The sequence below is a fragment of the Marmota marmota genome, unplaced genomic scaffold, assembly GCF_001458135.2.
Source record: "Marmota marmota marmota unplaced genomic scaffold, marMar, whole genome shotgun sequence".
Classification (NCBI taxonomy): Eukaryota; Metazoa; Chordata; class Mammalia; order Rodentia; family Sciuridae; genus Marmota; species Marmota marmota.
Window position 1 is genome coordinate 25,857,037 of NW_025999842.1, and position 20,133 is coordinate 25,877,169.

Consider the following 20,133-nt stretch of genomic DNA (forward strand, 5'->3'; position numbering starts at 1 on the left):
AATACCTTTATTTTGTTTATTTATTTTTATGTGGTGCTGAGGATCGAACCCAGGGCCTTGCACGTGCTAGGTGAGTGCTCTACCACTGAGTCACAACCCCAGCCCGAAAGGGATCTTCTTAAGAGAAAAAAATCCATATACCACTAAGAAAAAGGGCATATTTGGCAAAAGGATTTTAAAACTTAACATAAAAACAAATCCAAACAGCTAACAAGGGTTACGTACATTTATAAATTCATTCGGTGTGAGAAACACTAATTGAAGAAAAAAGTCATTGATGCTCTATTGAGGGAGAGGTAAGAGGAGAAGCACACCCCCATATTTTTGTTGGAAATTTAACTTCATTATGTATTTGGAAAATAATATAGCAAACTTATTTTATGTAAAAGTCTCCACCTTATGGGCTGGGGATACAGTTTGGTTAGTAGAGTGTCTGCCTCGCCTGCACAAGGCCCTGGGTTCAATCCCCAGCACCACAAAAATAAATAAATAAATACATAAATAAAAGTCTCTACCTTACAACGCTGAAACCATTCTTGAGTGTTAATTTCCTATGTGAAAGAAAACATAATGCTATTTACTAAAGCCCTGCTTATAGCGGTAAAAACTGGAAATAAAGAGAAAACTCATCAGTAAAAATATGGAACACATTACAGTACACACAAATAGTGAATGTTTTAGTCATTGAAAGAATAAATTAGACAGAATAGCTCAATATGCTCCCTCCCATCCAAAAAGCAGCAACAAAAATGTCTTGAAAAGATGTTGTTCCTAAGAAGATTTACAATAACAAGCACATTAAAAAATTCACAACTTCACCAGGGATTATAGCCCACATCTACCAAGGTTAAAATGGCCACTCCTTAAAAACACACCCACATACACACAGAAAATAACAAATAAAAATTAAAAAAAAACAACACCATATGATCCCAAAACTCTACCTATATGCAAATACCCAAAAGAAGTGCCCAGATATTTTTTTTAAATGTTTCTTTGGAAGAAGACAAGCATTTAAACTGGTGAACCTTCATGGCTGAGTTTGTGGCCCAGTGGTAGAGAACTTCTCTAGCAAGTGCAAGGCCTTGGATTCGATCCAAATACGACAAAAATTGCATTAAATTTTAAAAATGGGTGCATTTTCACTACAGCAGATTATAATCTCCAATGTGAGTATGTTATCAATTGAAGGCTTTAATAAAACAAAGACTATCTCCTGCAGGCAAGAAGGAATGCAACTAGCAGGCAGCCTTGGAACTCAATTGTATCTCTAAACTAAATCTCCCCAGTCTGCTAACTTATCCCTGATTGATCAAATGCTGGACTCACCAAGTCTCCACAATCATGTGAGGTAATTCCTTAAAAATCTCTCTCTCCCTCTCTGTGCACATGTGAAAAGATAATACATACATATTCTGTTTTTCTCAAGAATAGGAAACACCCATGCTCACAGTTATTTACAAGAGTCAAAAGGTAGAGGCAACTCAGGTAGATGAATGCACAAGCAAAATTTTTTATATTCATACAACAGATTATTGAACCTTAAGAAAAGGAAACTCTAGTAATTAAGGTGTGATTCATTTGAAGAGCACTTGTCCAGCATGCACAGGTCCTGAATTCAATTCCCAGCACTGAAAACAAGGAAGGGAGGAAAGAAGAAAATTCTAATGAGCCTTTACGAACTTAGAAAACATTATGTCAAATGAAATAAGCCAGTCCAAAAAAAAAAAAAAGTAATATAAGATTCCCCTTACATGAAGTACTTGATGTAGTAAAATTTATAGAAAAAAACAGAATGGGACAATAGGTAAATGCTAAAAGAGTATCAAGTTTGCCTGGTATGGTGGCATACAACTGTAATCCCAGCTACTTGGGGAGGCCAAAGCAAGGTGATTACAAATTCAAGGACAGCATGGATGACTTAGAGACATACTGCCTCAATAAAAGGAAAAAGGGGTAGAGATGTTACTCAGTGGTAGGATGCCTGTCTAGCTTTCACAGAGTTCCTAGGATCAATCCTGAGGACTAGGGCAGGGTGAAGTGGGGCTGTAGATTTTTATGTTACCAGATTAAAATTTTTTTCTTATGGAAAAAATTTAAATTATTTTTAAACCAAATAATATATAATTATATGTAGAACAGAGAATATTAGTATTATATGCTCCTAAACATATTTAAAATCTCTGTACAAAGTAGATTACAAATTATACAATGTGTCTTTTTGAAATAATCAAAAACTAAAACTGAAAGCATCAATATTTGGTTTACTAAATAACTAATATGAACCTCCTATTGCTCTTTGGCTTTTCTGTTAGATGTTATTGCAAGGTATTAATCAAAATGTAAAATAACAGAAGATTAGAGTTCATAATTTCTCACTACCACTGCTATAATATTGGAGGAGGAATCCTAAAGACATGACCATAATTTGCCACACATCTGTACTGTTCTCACATTTCAATATTAATAAATTAACATTCTGGGGGAAAAAAAGAGCCTAAAATTTGACTTCTTCAGTTTAGGAAGTGCCCAGTTAATCCCTGACATCCTAGTTTCCATTTTTAAAAATATACTTTTTCTCCTCTGAAATTGCTAAATATTTAGATTCTTAAATATATCTTAGCACATCACAATAGAAAGTAAGTAGATTTGTAAAAGTAAAAATAGCCAGTAAACCTGATCAAATTAAAATATTAATGGGGGTTTAATGACAAATGAACATAAAATAGTAAATGAGAAAGAACAGAGAGCTCTGATGATTATGAAAGAGAACAAATCTAAACTCAAAATTCCACTTTTTGTATTATTACATAACTGATGAAGAACTTCTTCTAAGGATAAGTGGGAACCATCTAATCATGTAAGAGGAAACAAACACCGTTAATCAGCTTTGTGTTTTGTTTAAAACTGAAAATAACATTGTTAGGTGGTTCCTAAGAAAAGTCCCTAAATTTGTTTATAACCTCAAAAACAACATGGAAAAGAGAGGAGATGGCATAATAATCTTTGTTGAATAAGTATGAATGGATATTCAAATTATTAAAATTTATCTTAAGATTTTTCCATTCCTTCCAGAATAAAGAGAAAACATGGTAATATGGTCTAATCTGTACCTTTGCAGCCTCTTTCCCCACAACTCCTGATACTCAAGAGGTCCTCTGTCTCAAAGTCCCCTTTGCCTATAATGTTCTTCTCCAGACTTTCTGCCTACCCTAAGAAACACGAGGTTTCCTCGAATCAGCCTCCTCTGTCTTCCCAAACTAGTTCAAATTCCCCCAGGAGCATCAGAATTTTATTACACTACGTATCTATTCACAGAAATCACAGTTGCAGTGTTATATCTGTATACTGAAGTTGATTAGTTTCTTTCAACCTCTCAGGAATGATATATATAATATTAACCACCACTTGACTTCCCTGTGTATAGCACAGGGCATGGAAATGCAAATATTTGTGAGTAAATAAACTCATATAAGGCAAATCAGAGAAAACTTTTTACTCAAAATATATTGACAGGATAACATTTATGAATCTGTTCCTTCTTTAAAAAACTGAAACAATAGGTTAAGTTCATTCTACAAGAGAAATACCAATATCTAAGGAATTTATGGTCATTTTACAAATCTTTCTGACAGATACTCTCATTAATCACCATCTATTTAAATGTGCTATCATAAATAACATATTGGTTACATTTCTGTAACACTTCCTGCCATTAACCTCATTTCTAGAATACTGGCTAATACTAAAGCACCTGGATTTCAGGAACACAAACCTGAAACTCACACACCAAACCAAACTGTTATGTAAATGACAGAAACATGGTCTGCAACTTCTCTAGACAGTTTCTAGAGGAATTTAACTTTTACCACTATAATTCTGTCACTTGGTTATAATCATTTTGAGCCTATAAATAAACATTTTCCAGATGAAAAATAAGTAGTTCTACATAATCTTTACAAAAGCCAATCTTTAAAGAACATTGCCAAAGTTCTAGTTTCCTATCAATGTAAGGTGAACTTTACTTTTTGTCATAATATATAAAGGAAAATTATGATAAGCTGGACATGGTGGAGATCACCTTTAACCCCAGCTATTTGGAGGCTAAAGTAGTAAAACTGCAAGTTTGAGGCCAGTCTCAACAATTAGCGAGCACTTGACTTAAAAAAAATTAAAAGGGCTGAGTAAGTAGCTCAGTAGAAGAACAACCCTGGATTGAATCCTTAGTACAAACAACAACAACAAAAAGTTCACAAATCAGAACTAAGTTTAGATTCTTTCATTTCTTTGATAGTGAGCAAGTGATACAAAGGTCGCTGACCTTCCATTTCCTCATTTTTTAGAAATGAGATAATGATTCCTACCTCCTAAGACAGATTTGAGACTTCAACATGATAAAATGGGCCTCTCTCAAGCATGCTCAGGGTCCCTTGCTCACTCCTTGCTGTACAGGAATTCTATTAGGATTCTGCAGAGTAAAATAAGTATTTTAGTGAAAATTATTCCCTTCATTTGTATATTAATAACATGGACTTTCAGGGTTTCTTTACATCTTCTTTACTAACTAAAGATCTCAAAGACTACAGTACTAAATATTAAATAAAAGGTAATAATCGAAATGCCATATAAATAAAAAGCTAGACTCAAAAACAAAATATCACAAACATATAAACTAATCAAAAGTTAGCAACAGAAATCTAATGTTAAGTAGAGATCATATAATCAAAAAAAAAGAAAGAAAACAGGACTCCATCTCTCTTTGGTCAGAACATGCATGGATATTTAAAAACATAAAATAGGGCCGAGAGTGGTGGCAGGAGGACTGCAAATTCAAACCACCCTTGGCAACTTAGAGAGATCCTGTCTCAAAATAAAAATTAAAAAAGGGCTGAATATGTTCAGTGGTTAAGTGCCTCTGGGTTCAATTCCTGGTACCCAAAAACCAAAATAAAATAAAATGTAAAATAGGGAAATGAAGAAAGTCAGGATATGATAAATTAGTAAAAACTGGAAGACCTAAATTGTTATATTCATGTTACACAACACACTTGGGTATAAAGCCAAAAGGAAAGTTATGTAGGTCACTTAAAAACTTCAGTCTCTTTCTTTTAAAGACAAAATGCCCAACTGTCTTGACACTGGAAAGATCAGGCAAGAAGCACTGGCAGCCAGGTTTTGTAAGGCAAATTTTGAGAATTCTCTACCTTCTCACTTACTAATTATGGAATTTTTATAAAAACCATTTTTCCCATGCATACACATTTTCTTTTTCCTCCTAACCCCATTCTCCACTTCTTTCTGCATTATAATAAACAAGAGTAAGAGATACGAACTGACAATTTTCCACCAGAATACAATGATATACCAAAAAGGAAGACCTCTCTTCTCTATATCTGCACTATTATTCTGACAATAATAATCCCTACATTAAGCATTAATATAATACACTATCCCTATGGGAACTCAAAGTAATTACATAAGGAAAATACAGTATCATTAAATGTAAACACCAGAATTGAACAATACACTTCTAAGTGCTAGGAAGTACAAATCTGAAAACAATTTTGGAACTCTTCTTTTGAAAATGTCTTTAAAGTCATTTAAAGTTACATACTTTGTTCAACTAAATTCCATAAATAAAATACTTTGTTGGGCTGTAGAAATGCCTTATGGTAAGTTAGTATGGAGATTATGATAGAATAAAATGAAAAGAAGATCAACAATAAATGATTACCAAGTTAAAAATTCACATGCTGGGTACTTTACTAGATGCTGGACCCAGACTAGGAACATAGCAATCCTGACTTCAAGAAAAGTATCAACCCCTTGGAAATTATACCTGCAGCATTGAATAAAAAGGTATTTTATTCCTTCAGTATTCTGAGACTTTATTTGCTAATTTTTAATCAGGCGATTGGTCTTCCTCTTTGAATATAGTTATGTGATGACTTAACTAGAGCAGACTCTCTGTTCTTAAATGATTTCCCATGATAGCAGGTAATTTGCTTTCTAGAATATCATTAATTCGATAATTTATTTATTTATTTTTTGGTGGTGCTTGGGATCAAACCTGTGACCTCACATGTTAGGCAAACATTCAACCACTGAGTTACAACCCCAGGCCCTCAATAAGTATTTAGTATTTGCTATATTATATCCCAAGCACATTGAATTTTTAAGTACTATACAAAATATTATAGTTCTTTACCTCCTATATATTTGCTGTAATGAAGACCTGCAAAGCTACTTACTGTCTATTTTGTTGTACAATTCCAAGAATTCACCATATAAAATGAATGCAATCCTTTTATTTGTAATAGTTATATTCTATAAAAAGTGACTTAAAACACTGAATTAGCAAATACTGAACTACTGGGCCTAAGAGAAATGATGTTATGTTTCTGAGAGCTTTTGTTATGACATATTCATCACCTAATACATAATCTTGCTTTAAGTACATTTCTGTTTAAAAACTACACCACGGGTTTGGGGTTGTGGCTCAGTGGTAGAGCACTTGCCTGGCACACGTGAAGCACTGGGTTTGAACCTCAGCACCACAGAAAAATAAAATAAAGGTATTGTGTCCATCTATAACAATAACAACAAAATATTAAAAAACAAAAACAAACAAACAAAAACTACACTGTGCCTAAAGTACATTCTATACAGCACAAAAATCACCAACCAAAAAAAAAACAACCCTCCCATACCCCCAAAAGGAACAGGAAAAAAAATGGACTGAACAGACTATGAAAAGGACTCTTGTTTATACTATGAAAGGTGAACAAGAAGAAAAAGTGTTGCTTTGTTTAACGTCAGCTTGGAACATGCACATCAGGCAAATCATATTTTTAACTCCACTGCACATCTTGTAAAATTGCAAAGTGTTTCAAGTACTGACTTAGGGGTCACTGATAAATTTTAGCAAGTAGGTAATTCTGCAAATACAAAAACTTTGAATATTGAGTAGTAACTGCACACAAGTCAATCTCTAATATAATTGCCACCAAAAGTCAGATCTGAAAAACAAACTTTCAGATACTACACAACAGATTTTTGGACCAGGATTGCTTCAAGAAGTAAGATGTCTGAGGCTTTCACAACTTAGTATTTTTCAAAATGTTACTTCTTACCTGATATATTCTAAAAGGGATATAACGAAATCCATTTTCTTCTGCAGGATACTCCATAAGTTTCCGATTAATGGCCCAAAATTGGTCAAATCTGTCTGAAATGATATAAACTGTGTTATTAAAATGAACATTCTAATGGAATATCTCACATGAAGACATGAATATCTCCTAGAAATTTCAATAAACTATAATTAACTAATCTTATCTTTCCATAATTAAACATAAAGATATAAAGTTAAATTTTCTACATAATTTTTCCTCTTCCTATTTACATTTTTTCTTATAAGAAAAACCCTAAACAGATATGTGACTATTTGTGTTATGATGGCCAGGTATGGAAAGATAATTTGACTCTCCTGATCTCAATGCAACTGTTCAACTATAAACGGACAGACTTAAGTAAACTAAACGTTAGCCAGAATGTGCATACAGAAACAAAGCCAAACACTGAACTTGGTGCTAGGCATACTGGTACACACTTATAAATCCCAATTATTCAGCAGGCTGGGGCAGGATGATTCCAAGTTCAAGGCCAGCTTGGGTAACTTAGTGAGACCCTGTCTCAAAGGAAAAAAAGGTCTGGGGATGTAGCTTAGTAGTAAAACATCTCTGGGTTCAATCTCCAGTACAGAAAAAATTAAAAATAACTGTACTTGTGAAATGTCTATTGTATAGCATAATCTCACACTGATTAATCTTTTTTATTATTTAGGTTCATTAAAACATTTCTGAGACATAATGTGCATGCCATACTGTTTACCCTCTAATGTTTAGAATTCAGTGGTTTCTCAATAGAGTTCAGAATATTTTATATAAGTGGATCACACAATATGCGGTCTTTTCATTTTTTTTCCATGCAACATATTGTTCATTTTTCCTATAGCATGTATCAGAATCTCATTTGTTTTTGTGCCCAAAAACCATTCCACCACATGGAGTTACAAGATTTTATCAATCACCTGAAAAAATATGAGTTTTTTTCAATAAAATATTTTTTGAACTTTTGGGTATTAGAAATATTATTATTAAGAACATTAATGCACCAGATATGGTAGGCTAAGGCAGGAGGATCGTGAGGTGGGAAAACAAAACACAACAAAAAATGTTCACGCACAATTTTTGTGTGAGCATGCATTTCCAGTTCTTTGGGATATTTACCTTGGAATGAAAGTGCTACATCTTACGGAAGTTCTGTTTAACTGCTGTTTTGAGGAACTGCCAACCTGTTTTCCCTAATGACCGAAACCACTCTACATTCCCCCAAGTAATGAATGAGGGTTCCAATTTATCCACATTCCTGCCAACACTTTAATTTCTGGTATTTCATACTCTGTCATCCAAGTGAGTATAAAGTAGTATCTCACTATGGGTTTGAATTGTACTTTCCTAACAACAAATAATGCTAAGCATCTTGTCATGTGTTTATTGACCAGTAGTACATTCTTCTTTAGAAAAATATCTATTAAATCCTTTACTCCATTTTAAATTGTGTTCTTTTTGCTATTAAGTTCTAAGCAATCTTTATATATTCTGGATACAAGCCCCTCATCCAACATGTAACTACAAACTTTTCTCTGATTCTGTATACTATTTCTTAAGCAATTCCTTTCTAGAATCCTTACAATAAAATGTTTTCCATAGTCAGAAATTTTTATCATGGCCAAAAATCTGTAAAGCAGGTAAAGAAGTCAAGAATTTCAGGCCAACTCACTGTTTGAGCCCTTACTCTACTGCTAGACTTGTCTCCAATTAATCTACAAGCAATCTTAATTGCTTAAGCTTTCATAACTATATAAAAGTAAAATTGTTTCTTCTTGTACCCAGAACATAAGTGCTAGAAGACTATGACTGGCTTTTAGGCCTTCCCTGGTCTCATCTTCAACTCTAACCTGGGGGACTACTCATGACATATTAGAAATTGTAGGTTAGGGATTTTGAATCCAGTTAATCAAGTACAGTTTCACAAATGATGAAGATGCTTAATAAGGAACAAGGCCAGAATGTGGATCTTCTGATTCAAATACCACCCCAGTTGCAAAACTATACCTTAAACCTAAGAGTAGCACCTTTAACACGGTCATTTCATATAGGAAGAAATTATATTTTAATGTTTAAAAAATGTTTTGTTTTACCATCAAGAATCAAGGCAAGAGGCTAGGGTCCGTACTTGTGAGATACTGGGTATAATCCTCAGCACCACATTAAAAAAAATAAATAAAGATATTGTATCCATGTTTTTAAAAATCTTTAAAAAAAAAGAATCAAGGCAAGAATGTGACAACTAAATGATTCTTCATGCATACTTGAAAAATTTCACTCAGTGTATTGTCATTTAATCTCTAGCACCTTGCATGGTAAAGGCAGAGCATAAGCTCTTGAATCAAAGAATGAATATACTAAAACACTACAAATATAATATTTCATTTAAAAAAACGGAATTCTCTAATCCTAGCCCTGCAACCAAATATCAAGGTTATTAGAAACAAAATCCACTTAAAATTCCACCTTAATTCACATAAGATACTTTTTAAAAGGTGTTAGTTTCTAATGCCTCTTCTAAAAATAAGTTTCATAATTAAGATTCCTTCTCTATTAAAACTGAGCCTGTTTAAAAAAAAAAAAAAAACACTAGCAAACCCTCATTAAAACAGATATTAAAATTGCTTCTAAAAGAGAGAACAACACAGGCTACAATAAGTTTTCAACCAAGGAAAATGCTGATCTCCAAAGGATTTTCTTAACATTTGGAGACCTTTTTGCTGTGGAGCTCAGTGTGGTGGGTGCATGCCTATAAACCTAGCAGCTTGGGAGGCTAACGCAGGAGGATTGCAGATTTGAAACCAGCCTCAGCAACTTAGCAAGGCTCTAAGCAACTTAGGGAGACTCTGTCTCAAAATTTGAGGAAAAAAAAATTTTTTTAAAGATTGGGGAGATGTCAGTAGCTAAACACCCTTGGGTTCAATCTTGGTACCAAAAAGCAAAACAAAACACAATGTGAACTATGTACAGGCAGGAGGAGATGTATGTGTGATTAGCATTTAGGGATAGAGGCCAGAGATGCTGCTAAGCCTACCATAATACACAGGACAGCCTCCCAATACAATTATCCTGACCCCAGATGTCAACAGTGCTAAAAGAAGAAAAACAATCACAAACAATAAAAGATGCAGAAAAGTAATTAGTCAAAAGAGGTTGCAAATATGTACTGCAAGAAAGTACAAAAACTGGGGAAAGGACAAATGGAAACTTGACTATGACAGTTACAAATTTAATAATCTTCAGTTTCAAATTCTCCCTTCAACATATACAGTCCCACATGGACACAAATATTTTGAGATTCTCTACAGTAACAACTACTTGAAGGTTTCTCAGCAATGAGTGTTCAAAGGAGATTATAGGGCAAAAGGCAGTTCTGTAGTTTCCAACTACTGCATAGTGGATCAGTGGTACTGAGGTAAGAACATCAAGTGAAGGCTGCCTCACACACATGCCCAGATGTGCAGTCTTCTCAAGGACCTGGAAGTATAGGCCCTGCCTAGCAATAATCTTCCCTCTCAACACAAAATCCAACCCTCTCAAGACTTCCTGCCTGCAGAGGCATACAGGTGGCTCAAAGGGTTCCTTCCCCTCTACATGCTATATTACCCAACTGCCTATGAACTAGCTCTGACCAGGGTACAATGGTACCCTTTAATTTGGTAGATTGAATTATACCTTTCCCCACTGAGATCTGAATCCCAGCCTTAAGGAAGGGGCCTATTGAAGTTTGTCCTTTCTCTACCAGTCCTAGGTACCATATATACTTTTTTGTCTTAAAGTCTCTCTTTTATCAGGGTTTAATCATTCTTTACAAAACTTACCCTGTTCAACCCAATGTGTAGTTTCTATCTCCTGATTGGACCCAGACAGACAACTATGTTTCAAAAGAAGAAAGACATGATAAAGGATCTATACTTGTATCAGTTTTTAATCTTCTTATAAAAGGTTATAATCCCATATAAAAATTTTTGGCATTTTCTAAGCAATATGAAAAGCACACTAAGAATAAATTAACTTTTATTACTTGTTTATTATCAAGTAAGATACAGATAGCAGTTAAAGAAAATTAGCTCTAAAATTGTGTATATAACCAATTGCCTTTCAAACTGGACTTTATAATATCAGTATCTACTTTAATCAATAAAGTTTAAGATCAAAATTTTTACTATTTTCCTAAATATTAATGAATTAAGAATATACTGAACTGCTTTCAAGCAATAGTTTAAATACTGAAACTATACTATTCATTATTATAATTAAGTCATAAAATTAGTGATTTGTTTCTTTGGCCATCAAGAACACACAGTACTTATACCATAATGACCTTTGGCTATTCATTTTTAACCACATACAACTATGCATCTATTAAATATGCACATCAATTTCAACAACTTCCAAATTTATTTAGTTCTCCTGCAAAACACAATTAAAAAAAACTAGGTAGGAAAAGATATAAACTAGCATTTGTTTAGATTATTCATATAATAGGAGAAAGAAAGAACAAACACATTTTCTATCAGACTTACTAGCAATGTAACTGATAGTTTTCTTTTTGAAATTCAAGAATGCTATTAATGCAAGGATTATAAAATTGAAGGACTGTTCTGTAGAAATATTACCTCTAAGCCAGGCCCAGTGGCACATGCCTGTAATCCAAGGGGCTTGGGAGGCTAAGACAGGAGGATTACAAGTTCGAGGCTAACCTCAGCAACTTAGTGAGATGCTGTTTCAAAGTAAAACATAAAAAGGACTGGGGATGTGGCTCCATGGTTAAGTGCCTGTGTGTTAAATCCCCAGGAATACCCCCCACACCAAAAACATTGCATCTGTTTTTTAAAAGGATTAAAAATAGAATTCCTCAAAAATCTTAGTGGCCATGAACTGTTCCTTATTTTCTACTGCATTAAGCTTTTATATTGATCTTGGAAAAAAAAAATTTAATACAGAAAAAATAATCAGGATCAGTGATAGAGTGCTTGCCTAGCATGCATGTGACCTGATTTGTCCCCAGCACCATAAAAACAAAAGCAAACAAACAAACAAAAAAGAATTTCAGATTATCTCAAGGTACATTAGACTTTTATTCTCTGTTCCTTACATGGAAAAAAAAAAAAGGCAAATTTGAAGGATTCTTCTACTTAAGCTTTATGGGAAGAAAGAACTTCAGGCAAAATTATTTTCAACACTCATGTGCCAAAATGTGCTTGAAATCCCCATGGAAGACAAGGAGTACACATTGGGAGACTTCAGGAATTATTACAAAATCTTAATTCAGTTGGTGGGCACCTCATAGGAAAAGGATGAGATGACCCCTATATACATACACATTGTATTCACTTACTGGTCTTGAATATTTATAATGCCAAAGACAACAGTTACAGCACCCCAAATAAACGTCACTATGTCAAGATATAAAAGACTGACTCTAAGCTGTTCTTTGAGAAGAAAACCAAATAGTTTAAAAATCACTAGGAAGGGGATCCACTCCTCATAAGATTTTGCATCTACCACCTGGATTATTCAAATCAGCAATACAAGTTGTTGTGTAATATATGTAGTGCTTTAACCAGAAGTTTTCAAGATATGTATCAGAAAACATATCCAAATATAGACTTATTTGAATTAATTTCTTCACATGCAATATGTTAAAAATCTTTGTAAGGCAAAATAGGAGAAGAGAAAAGGGAATAAATAGTAATTACTGGTAGGCTGTCAAAAGCAGATGTAAAATAAGTGAGGTGTATCTTCGAGCTCATTTGTCTTCTGAGTCAAGTCAAATTAAGAGAATTACATCTAACCAGGCAGCTGAGGTGAACTAGGGACAAGGAGCATTCTCTTTCTCTTGGCACATCCATCAGTACTTAGATGCTGCTCAACAGAACTACACCCACACATTTATATATGAGCCAGAAAAGACTGGCACTACTGCACAGAGTTTAAAGTAACAGATATATCTGAGGAAAGCTTCTAAGGCAAAGTAGCTCTGAAAAGTATTTAAGGCCCCTGAAAATTCATCAAGAGCTATTTCATGATACAATGCAACCCATTTCAAGAGCGTTGGATTGGCAGATTGAGAAGTGCCAGTCTTGGAGGAGAATATCTTTAATCCTGTACATAAATACATCTTGGCAGTAGGATTGGACCCAGAGGAATTTGTGGTTTGAGGGAATCAAAAGAGCAATGAAACACAGGTCTCAGGAAAATTTGACATAGGCTATTGATGCCTGAGGATAAACTGGGAGAAGACATTTATTCCTTTGTCCTGTAAAACAAGAGCTACAGTCCAGGGAAATGGGCATCAAGAACAGTAGTTGATAATATTTAGAGTACAATTAATCTGTACTCTAAATATTATCAATTTGCTACTGCTTTCATCTAAATATTGCTACTGCTTTCATCTAAATCACAATCCTCATTTCAACAACTGCAGCAGCTTCATAATTGGTCTTTCTGTTTCCATATGTCTCTTCTTCCCAGCATCTAAAGTGCTCTTTTTAAACAAACCAAATTGTATCACTAATGAATAAATTTTTCAAACATTTCTCTAATGGGTCATAAAGAATAATATGTCATGATGGACTTGAAAAATGTAGTTATTTTAAGTACAAAAATCATTAAAAACAAAACAAACTGAAACAAAAATCACTGCATCCTCTTATTGCCTACAACTGGGACAGACAGATGCCTGCCCAATTCTGCACACAGGAAACAATAAATACTGTCAGAAATAAAATACCTCTTCCTCAGGGTGCTGACTCCTATTGGCCACTTCCCATTCCCTTGGAAGGATATTTATTGCTCATGCATTCCTCTGAGATCTCAAGACCCACCTTCCAACTTACTAAGATAGTATCCTGCTTACTTACTGAGCTCCAAGTCACACTATTTTGTGTGTGGATGTGTGTGTGCACACGTGTATGTCCTAGAAAAATGCCAAGGTATTCTCATCTCACAGTTTTACAAGCCTGGAATACCTTCTCTTATCTTCACATAGCTCCTTCCTTCTGATTATTTAAGTCTCAACACAAGTGTTGTCTCCTCAAATTAACTTATTTCATAATCTCAGTAAAAGTAGCCCCAGTCTTCAATCATTCTCTATACCATTAGGCTATTTTCTTCTAAACACTTATCATTATGTGAAATTACCCTATTTCCATGCTTAATTACTTATTGTCTCACTACCATAGATAAGTTCTATGGGAGCAAGAATCTTGTCTTCTGTATCTTCAGTCCTAGAAAGTTTAAGGCACATAGTACATACTCAATGTTTTTTATTGATAAAATACCAAAATTAATGAATAATTTAGGCAAATGGAAATCGAAAGTGGGAATTTCAAATGTGCCATAGCTAACAACAACAACAAAAAAAACCAAAACTGTGGAACCACAGTACCTATGCCACAGCTTTGCCATTTACTATTTGTGTGAGCTACTGAATAGGACATTTTTGAAACTTCATACAATTTCTTTGTCTATAAAGGGAAAATAGTAATAACATATTCATAATTCTATTGAAAGAAATAAATGGGTTAATAGATACAAAGTGCTACATACTGTTTGCTATTATCATTATCTTTTAGGCTGCCTCAGATTCAACAAGGCACCACTGTGCATCCTAGATTATATAAGTAAAATGTGAACACCAATATGGAAAAATAGTCCTGTCCAAACCCAATCACCCTAAGATATCTAGTGTTCAGCCAGGCTTAGGGCCAGGAAATACCAAATTCTACATGAATGTTGCCTGCTGGAGTTATATAACAGTCTCTGTGAGTCATTTTGGGGAGAACAGAGTTTTAATACAACCCAACTGCAACATTTTACAATACCATAAGCCTTTATGTCTTGTTTTGCCTTTTCTCTAACTCTTTCAAATACCATAGTTTCGATCTTTTTACTCTGTGGGTACAATTTAGTTGCATATACATTTCATCAATTGCAACTACTTTATTTCCAGTTGAAATTCATAAAAGGTGGTGGGAATAGAAATGATGGTCTGAGAAAATCTAAGCCAACATCTGGGGAGGCCTCCAGTTGTGGCAAGCTAATCTGAGTTCCTCGTCTACTATCCTTAAGACAAGATAACCACTCCACCCCAACCCATCCATTTCCTAAACACATCTTACAATATTAGGGGAAGTTGAGGATGTATCTCAACAACAGAGTGCATGCTCAAGGCTCTGAGTTCAATCACTAGCATGATCTCCACCACCAAAAAAAAAAGTGCGTGCGTGCGTGCGTGCGTTTATATATGAGTACAGAAGAGATTCATAGGATGGGGTGAAAGGTTTCTTTTTAATCTGAGAAGATGAGGGGTTCATTACTGTTATGCTTTATTACAGCATAACATAAATAAAATAAAAATTAGTTACCTATGAAAACTGTAAATGTTTAAAAACTATTGCTGAAAACAAATAAAACTAATCTTACTAAGGACTGAAAAAAGCGGACTATAAATTTTAATTGATAGCAGCCAATAAACTATAAGTGCAGATTACAACATCTTTAAATGTATTCCAAAGTCAATCCCAATAACTGGGTTTATTTTAAAGGCAGCTCAAAATACAATTAAAGAGTTTATTTCAAACTTGTATGACATAAGAGTAGAAACTCAAAAATTTCACAATACAAAAAACTTATTCTGTTATTTCATTCACTAATGTTAAAATTTTAATCCAAAAGACAACATTTACTATAACTTGCTTGCCAAAATGAGATTTCAGAGATATATATATGAAAACAGTAGGGCAGGACTAACAATTTACCTATATTCCTCTTTAAATCAATACTTAAAACAATATTCTGCTTTATAACTTTTCAAAGCTATTGTAAAGTGAGAAAATGTCCTTCTCTTAGCCGAATCACCTTCTGATACATAGAGTGCCACACACTGAACAACTAATCGACTTCATTTTTACTTTACTCAAAAAAGCACACCAAAGTAATGATAAAAAAAAAAATCTATTATAATTTCTGGAAGAACTAAAAGGAAAAAGACATCCAATATCATGTTCACTGTCACCTTTCCAATGTTTATTATGGAAGATATTCTCTCATTGTTCAAATACAAATGTCTTATGCTTCTGGTGATAAAATGTGAATTACAAAGTACTACTGATGATTAACCACTGACAAATAACAAAAGTTTCAAACAAAGGTTCACCAGTGATCACTGGAGATGCAGTACTCAATACAACATTTCTCAAACTTAGCTGCTCACCAGGATCATAAGCAGAGCTTCTAAAAATAAAAATATAAATATGTAGCTGGATGCAGTAGCACACCCTCCCCCAACCCTGAATCCCAGCAACTCAGGAGACTGAGGCAGGAGGATCCAGTTCAAGACCAGCATGGCAACATAGCAAGGCCTTGCCTCAAAAAAAAAAAAAAAGAAAGAAAGAAAGAAAGAAAAAGAATGCACCCCTGGGGTCAATAACCAGTGCCAAAACCAAACAAACTAACCCAAAGTGCAAGACCCTCCTCATGTGAATGGGTATCTAATTCTCTGGCATCTGTACCTTTTGAAAGCTCACCAACAGGACTCTAACATATATCCAGAGTTAATGACCTCCAGATGTAATGAAAAAATAGATTCACCTTAGAATCAGAAGAGACAGAGGTTCAAATTTCTGGTACTGATTCTTACTAGCTGAGTTCATTTCCTCATTTGCAGAAGTGACAATATTTATCTAATTCTTATAAGGAATCATTAGATAACATGTAAAACTATCCAGGACTGGGATACCACGAGAAATTTAGTAATTGGAATAATCTCTAGATAAATTTTATTCTATCTGGAATCCATCTTATCAAATCTGCCCATGGTGGCTACATGAAAAATGCTAATGTATCACAGAAAATTTTAGTGGCATTTTCTACAAACTTCTTTTTATGTTCACTGGGAAAAAAGCTGTGTCCTTAAAATCACACATATCTCAAAATAGGGCCCACACAGAATTTTAACAATAACATTCTATTACTTCTTATAATGAGCTTATTGTGGATTAACCAATATTTCTTACAAACATATTGGGCTTCGAGCACAGCTCAGTGATAAAACACCTGCCAAATGCATGATGTCCTGAGTTTGATCCATTGAACTGCAAAAATTATTTTTTAAAAAATGAGTTCAGTTCCTTTTAGTAATAACTGATATATACAAATATCCTATGATGCACAAAAATCAAGATTTCTAAGAATCCTAATAGTAAAAATAAGAATTTATTAAAATGTAAAATTATCCTACCAGTGTTTCCCATATTATTCATCTGCAACTCAAATATTTGAATCTCATATTGTATTTTTCTGAACATAACATCTGAAAATAAATTAAAAAATAAATATGGGTGGGGGCTTCTATTATAAGTATAAAGCCTTTCCCCTTTAACTAAAACCTAAGAAGTCGTCTCTTTTCTCAATTCCTGCATTTCCACTCAGTGTCCTCTCTTCTGCTCCTCTGTATCCCAGGCACACAAATATTAATATTTTTAATCTCTTGGTGAATACCTGTAATCCCACCTACTTAAGATTGCAAGTTCAAGGCCAGCCTCAGCAACTTAGACTATGCCTCAAAAGAAAAATAAAAAGGGTTAGGAGTGTATGTAGCTCAGTGGTAGAGTGCCCTGGATTCAATCTGCAGTTATTACAAATGAACAAAACCAAAAAACACATAAGAATCATGTAAAAGAAATGTTAATAGTGTTTTTGAATTTTAAAATTGTTTTAAAAACATCTATGAAAAGCAAACATAGAAAAATATATCTGTAGAAGAAAATCTAAGGAGATACTAACAAAACCAAGATACAAGATTAAGGAAGTTCGCAAAATCTTAACACTTTGAATATGACACAGTGATATTTCCTAACTGATTAGAAGCATTGTTTGAGTTACTTTCATATCCTTCTAATAATGTGAAAGATAGAAAAAAGTTAAAATGTAAAAAGCTCCAAGAACTCAAGGATAGTTTGGATCCTAAAGAGACCTTGTGGGAAGAAATGCTTCATAAGTAGAAAGCCACTTTGAAGATAATGATCAGGATTTTACTGATCATGCTGCATTTTGTATTAACAGACTTGTTTATTGTGCTCCTTTAAAAATGGATGTTTTTCCAGTATTCTAGTGTTTCAAAACTTTGCAATTCTTTGTCAATTAACATATTGGCATAGGTAGTTTTATAATATCTAAATGTAATTTTCACACAAAAGGACCTCTGATTCTTCCATAGTTCCTAGAGTAGTAAAAGAGAGAAGGTATGCAATGAGCAACAAGAAACTAGCACTGATTTGGGGGGTTCAGGAAACATCATTAATATGCAGAAATCTGACAGCCAGATTACTATCACTACAGCCACTAATCAGGAGCACTCTACAAAGGTAGAGACGAGTAAATGAGATGTTGCGCAGAGTTGCAAGTAGGAGTGGGAAATTGTAAAATTCTCAGCAACAATAATTTCTAGGTCTTTTATCCGCCCCCCCCCCATCAATAAAAGCATATTATAGCTAGGGCTGGTTAACACATTAACCTAGCATTAACTACTAATTGTTGATATAAAATTGATATACAATACATTGTTGTATATCTAATAATCCAGAACTTACTAAAAATAAATAAACAAACAAACAAACAAATGAACAAAACCAAGTGAGTTGGAAGAGATGAAAATAAAAGGGAAAATATATATTACATAATAATGAAGTAGTACAGTACTACTTAAAAAATGCAAGCAATACTGATCTTACTACAATAACAGGACACTATTGATTCATTTGTCATTTAACAGTCACCTCAGCAAAAATAAAATAATTGCCTCCCAGAAACAAACATGGTTAAGTTTACAAGAAATTATAAGCCTAAGTTTACATATAAGAGATGGGTATGCAACTGTTTAATCTGTTTAACTGCCAAATGCCTTTGGGTTGAAAAAGAATATGGTTCCAAATTCAGCCAAATGAATCATTATAACAACTGGACATACAAGTCCAAGTACTAAGCTACTGAAATAGATGAGAAACTTCATAAATGAGGCTTTGAACTTTGAACTACATTTTGTATAACTGCTGTAAAGGCAGTAATAATGCATATAAATTGTAGTAAAGTAATCAGCATGAATCCTGGAATGAGTTAAAGGTATTTAATATTCCAATAGAGGTTTTTATCCATTGACTCCATATCACTTCTCTGTAGAGCAGTGATTCTCAAGATATTTGGTAATGTCTGGAGACTTTTTTTTTTTTTTTGTCACAATTAGGGATTGAGGAGTGGGATACAATGCTACTGGCATCCAGTGAATAGGAGTGCTGTTGAACATCATACCATGATACACTGGACAGGACAACCTTTCCACCTCTGCAGCCAAATCAAAGAATTATCTGGTCCAAAATGGCAATAGTGCCATGGTTGAGATAGCCTGTTCCAGAGCAGTGGAGTTTCTGATTCAGTTGGTCTAGGTTACAATTATAGTCAGTTCCCAGTGGATGATTCTGGCCAATGGTCTATATTTTAAGAAACCCTGCACTAAAGAAAAGTAAGAAGGAGCTAATGGGGGAAAAAAAGACAAAGATTAGAAAAGTAAGTACACCAGAACTTTTTGTTCTTTTAGAGAAACACAAGGGCTGGCAATGTGGCTCAGAGGTAGTATGCACTTGGCTAACATGCACAAGGCTCTGGGTTCAGTCCCCAGCACCACAAAAACAAACAAAAAACCCATGAACTACTTTTAAAGTTCCAAAACAAAAAACATCATTTAAGAAATGTAAAACTTGCCAGGCACAGTGGTGGACACACCTGTAATCTCAGTGTTTCAGGAGCCTGAGGTAGGAGGATCAAAAGTTTGAAACTAGCCTCAGCAACTTAATGAGGCCCTAAGCAATTTAGCAAGACCCTGTATCAAAATAAAATATAAAAGGGACTAGAGATATAGCTCAGTGATAGAGTGCCCCTGAGTTCAATCCCCAATACTGGG

At 34.1% G+C, this 20,133-nt stretch overlaps 1 protein-coding gene across 6 annotated transcripts in view; it reads right to left on the reverse strand.

Moving 5' to 3' along the window:
• Positions 1 to 20,133, reverse strand: part of Atg5 (autophagy related 5) — a 125,380-nt gene that overhangs the window by 42,027 nt on the left and 63,220 nt on the right. For all 6 annotated transcript variants that reach the window (XM_048782918.1, XM_015499749.2, XM_048782812.1 and 3 more), the window contains one exon: positions 7,134 to 7,228. In XM_048782918.1, coding sequence (XP_048638875.1) covers positions 7,134 to 7,228 — 95 coding nt within the window. The remainder of the gene's footprint in view (positions 1 to 7,133; positions 7,229 to 20,133) is intronic.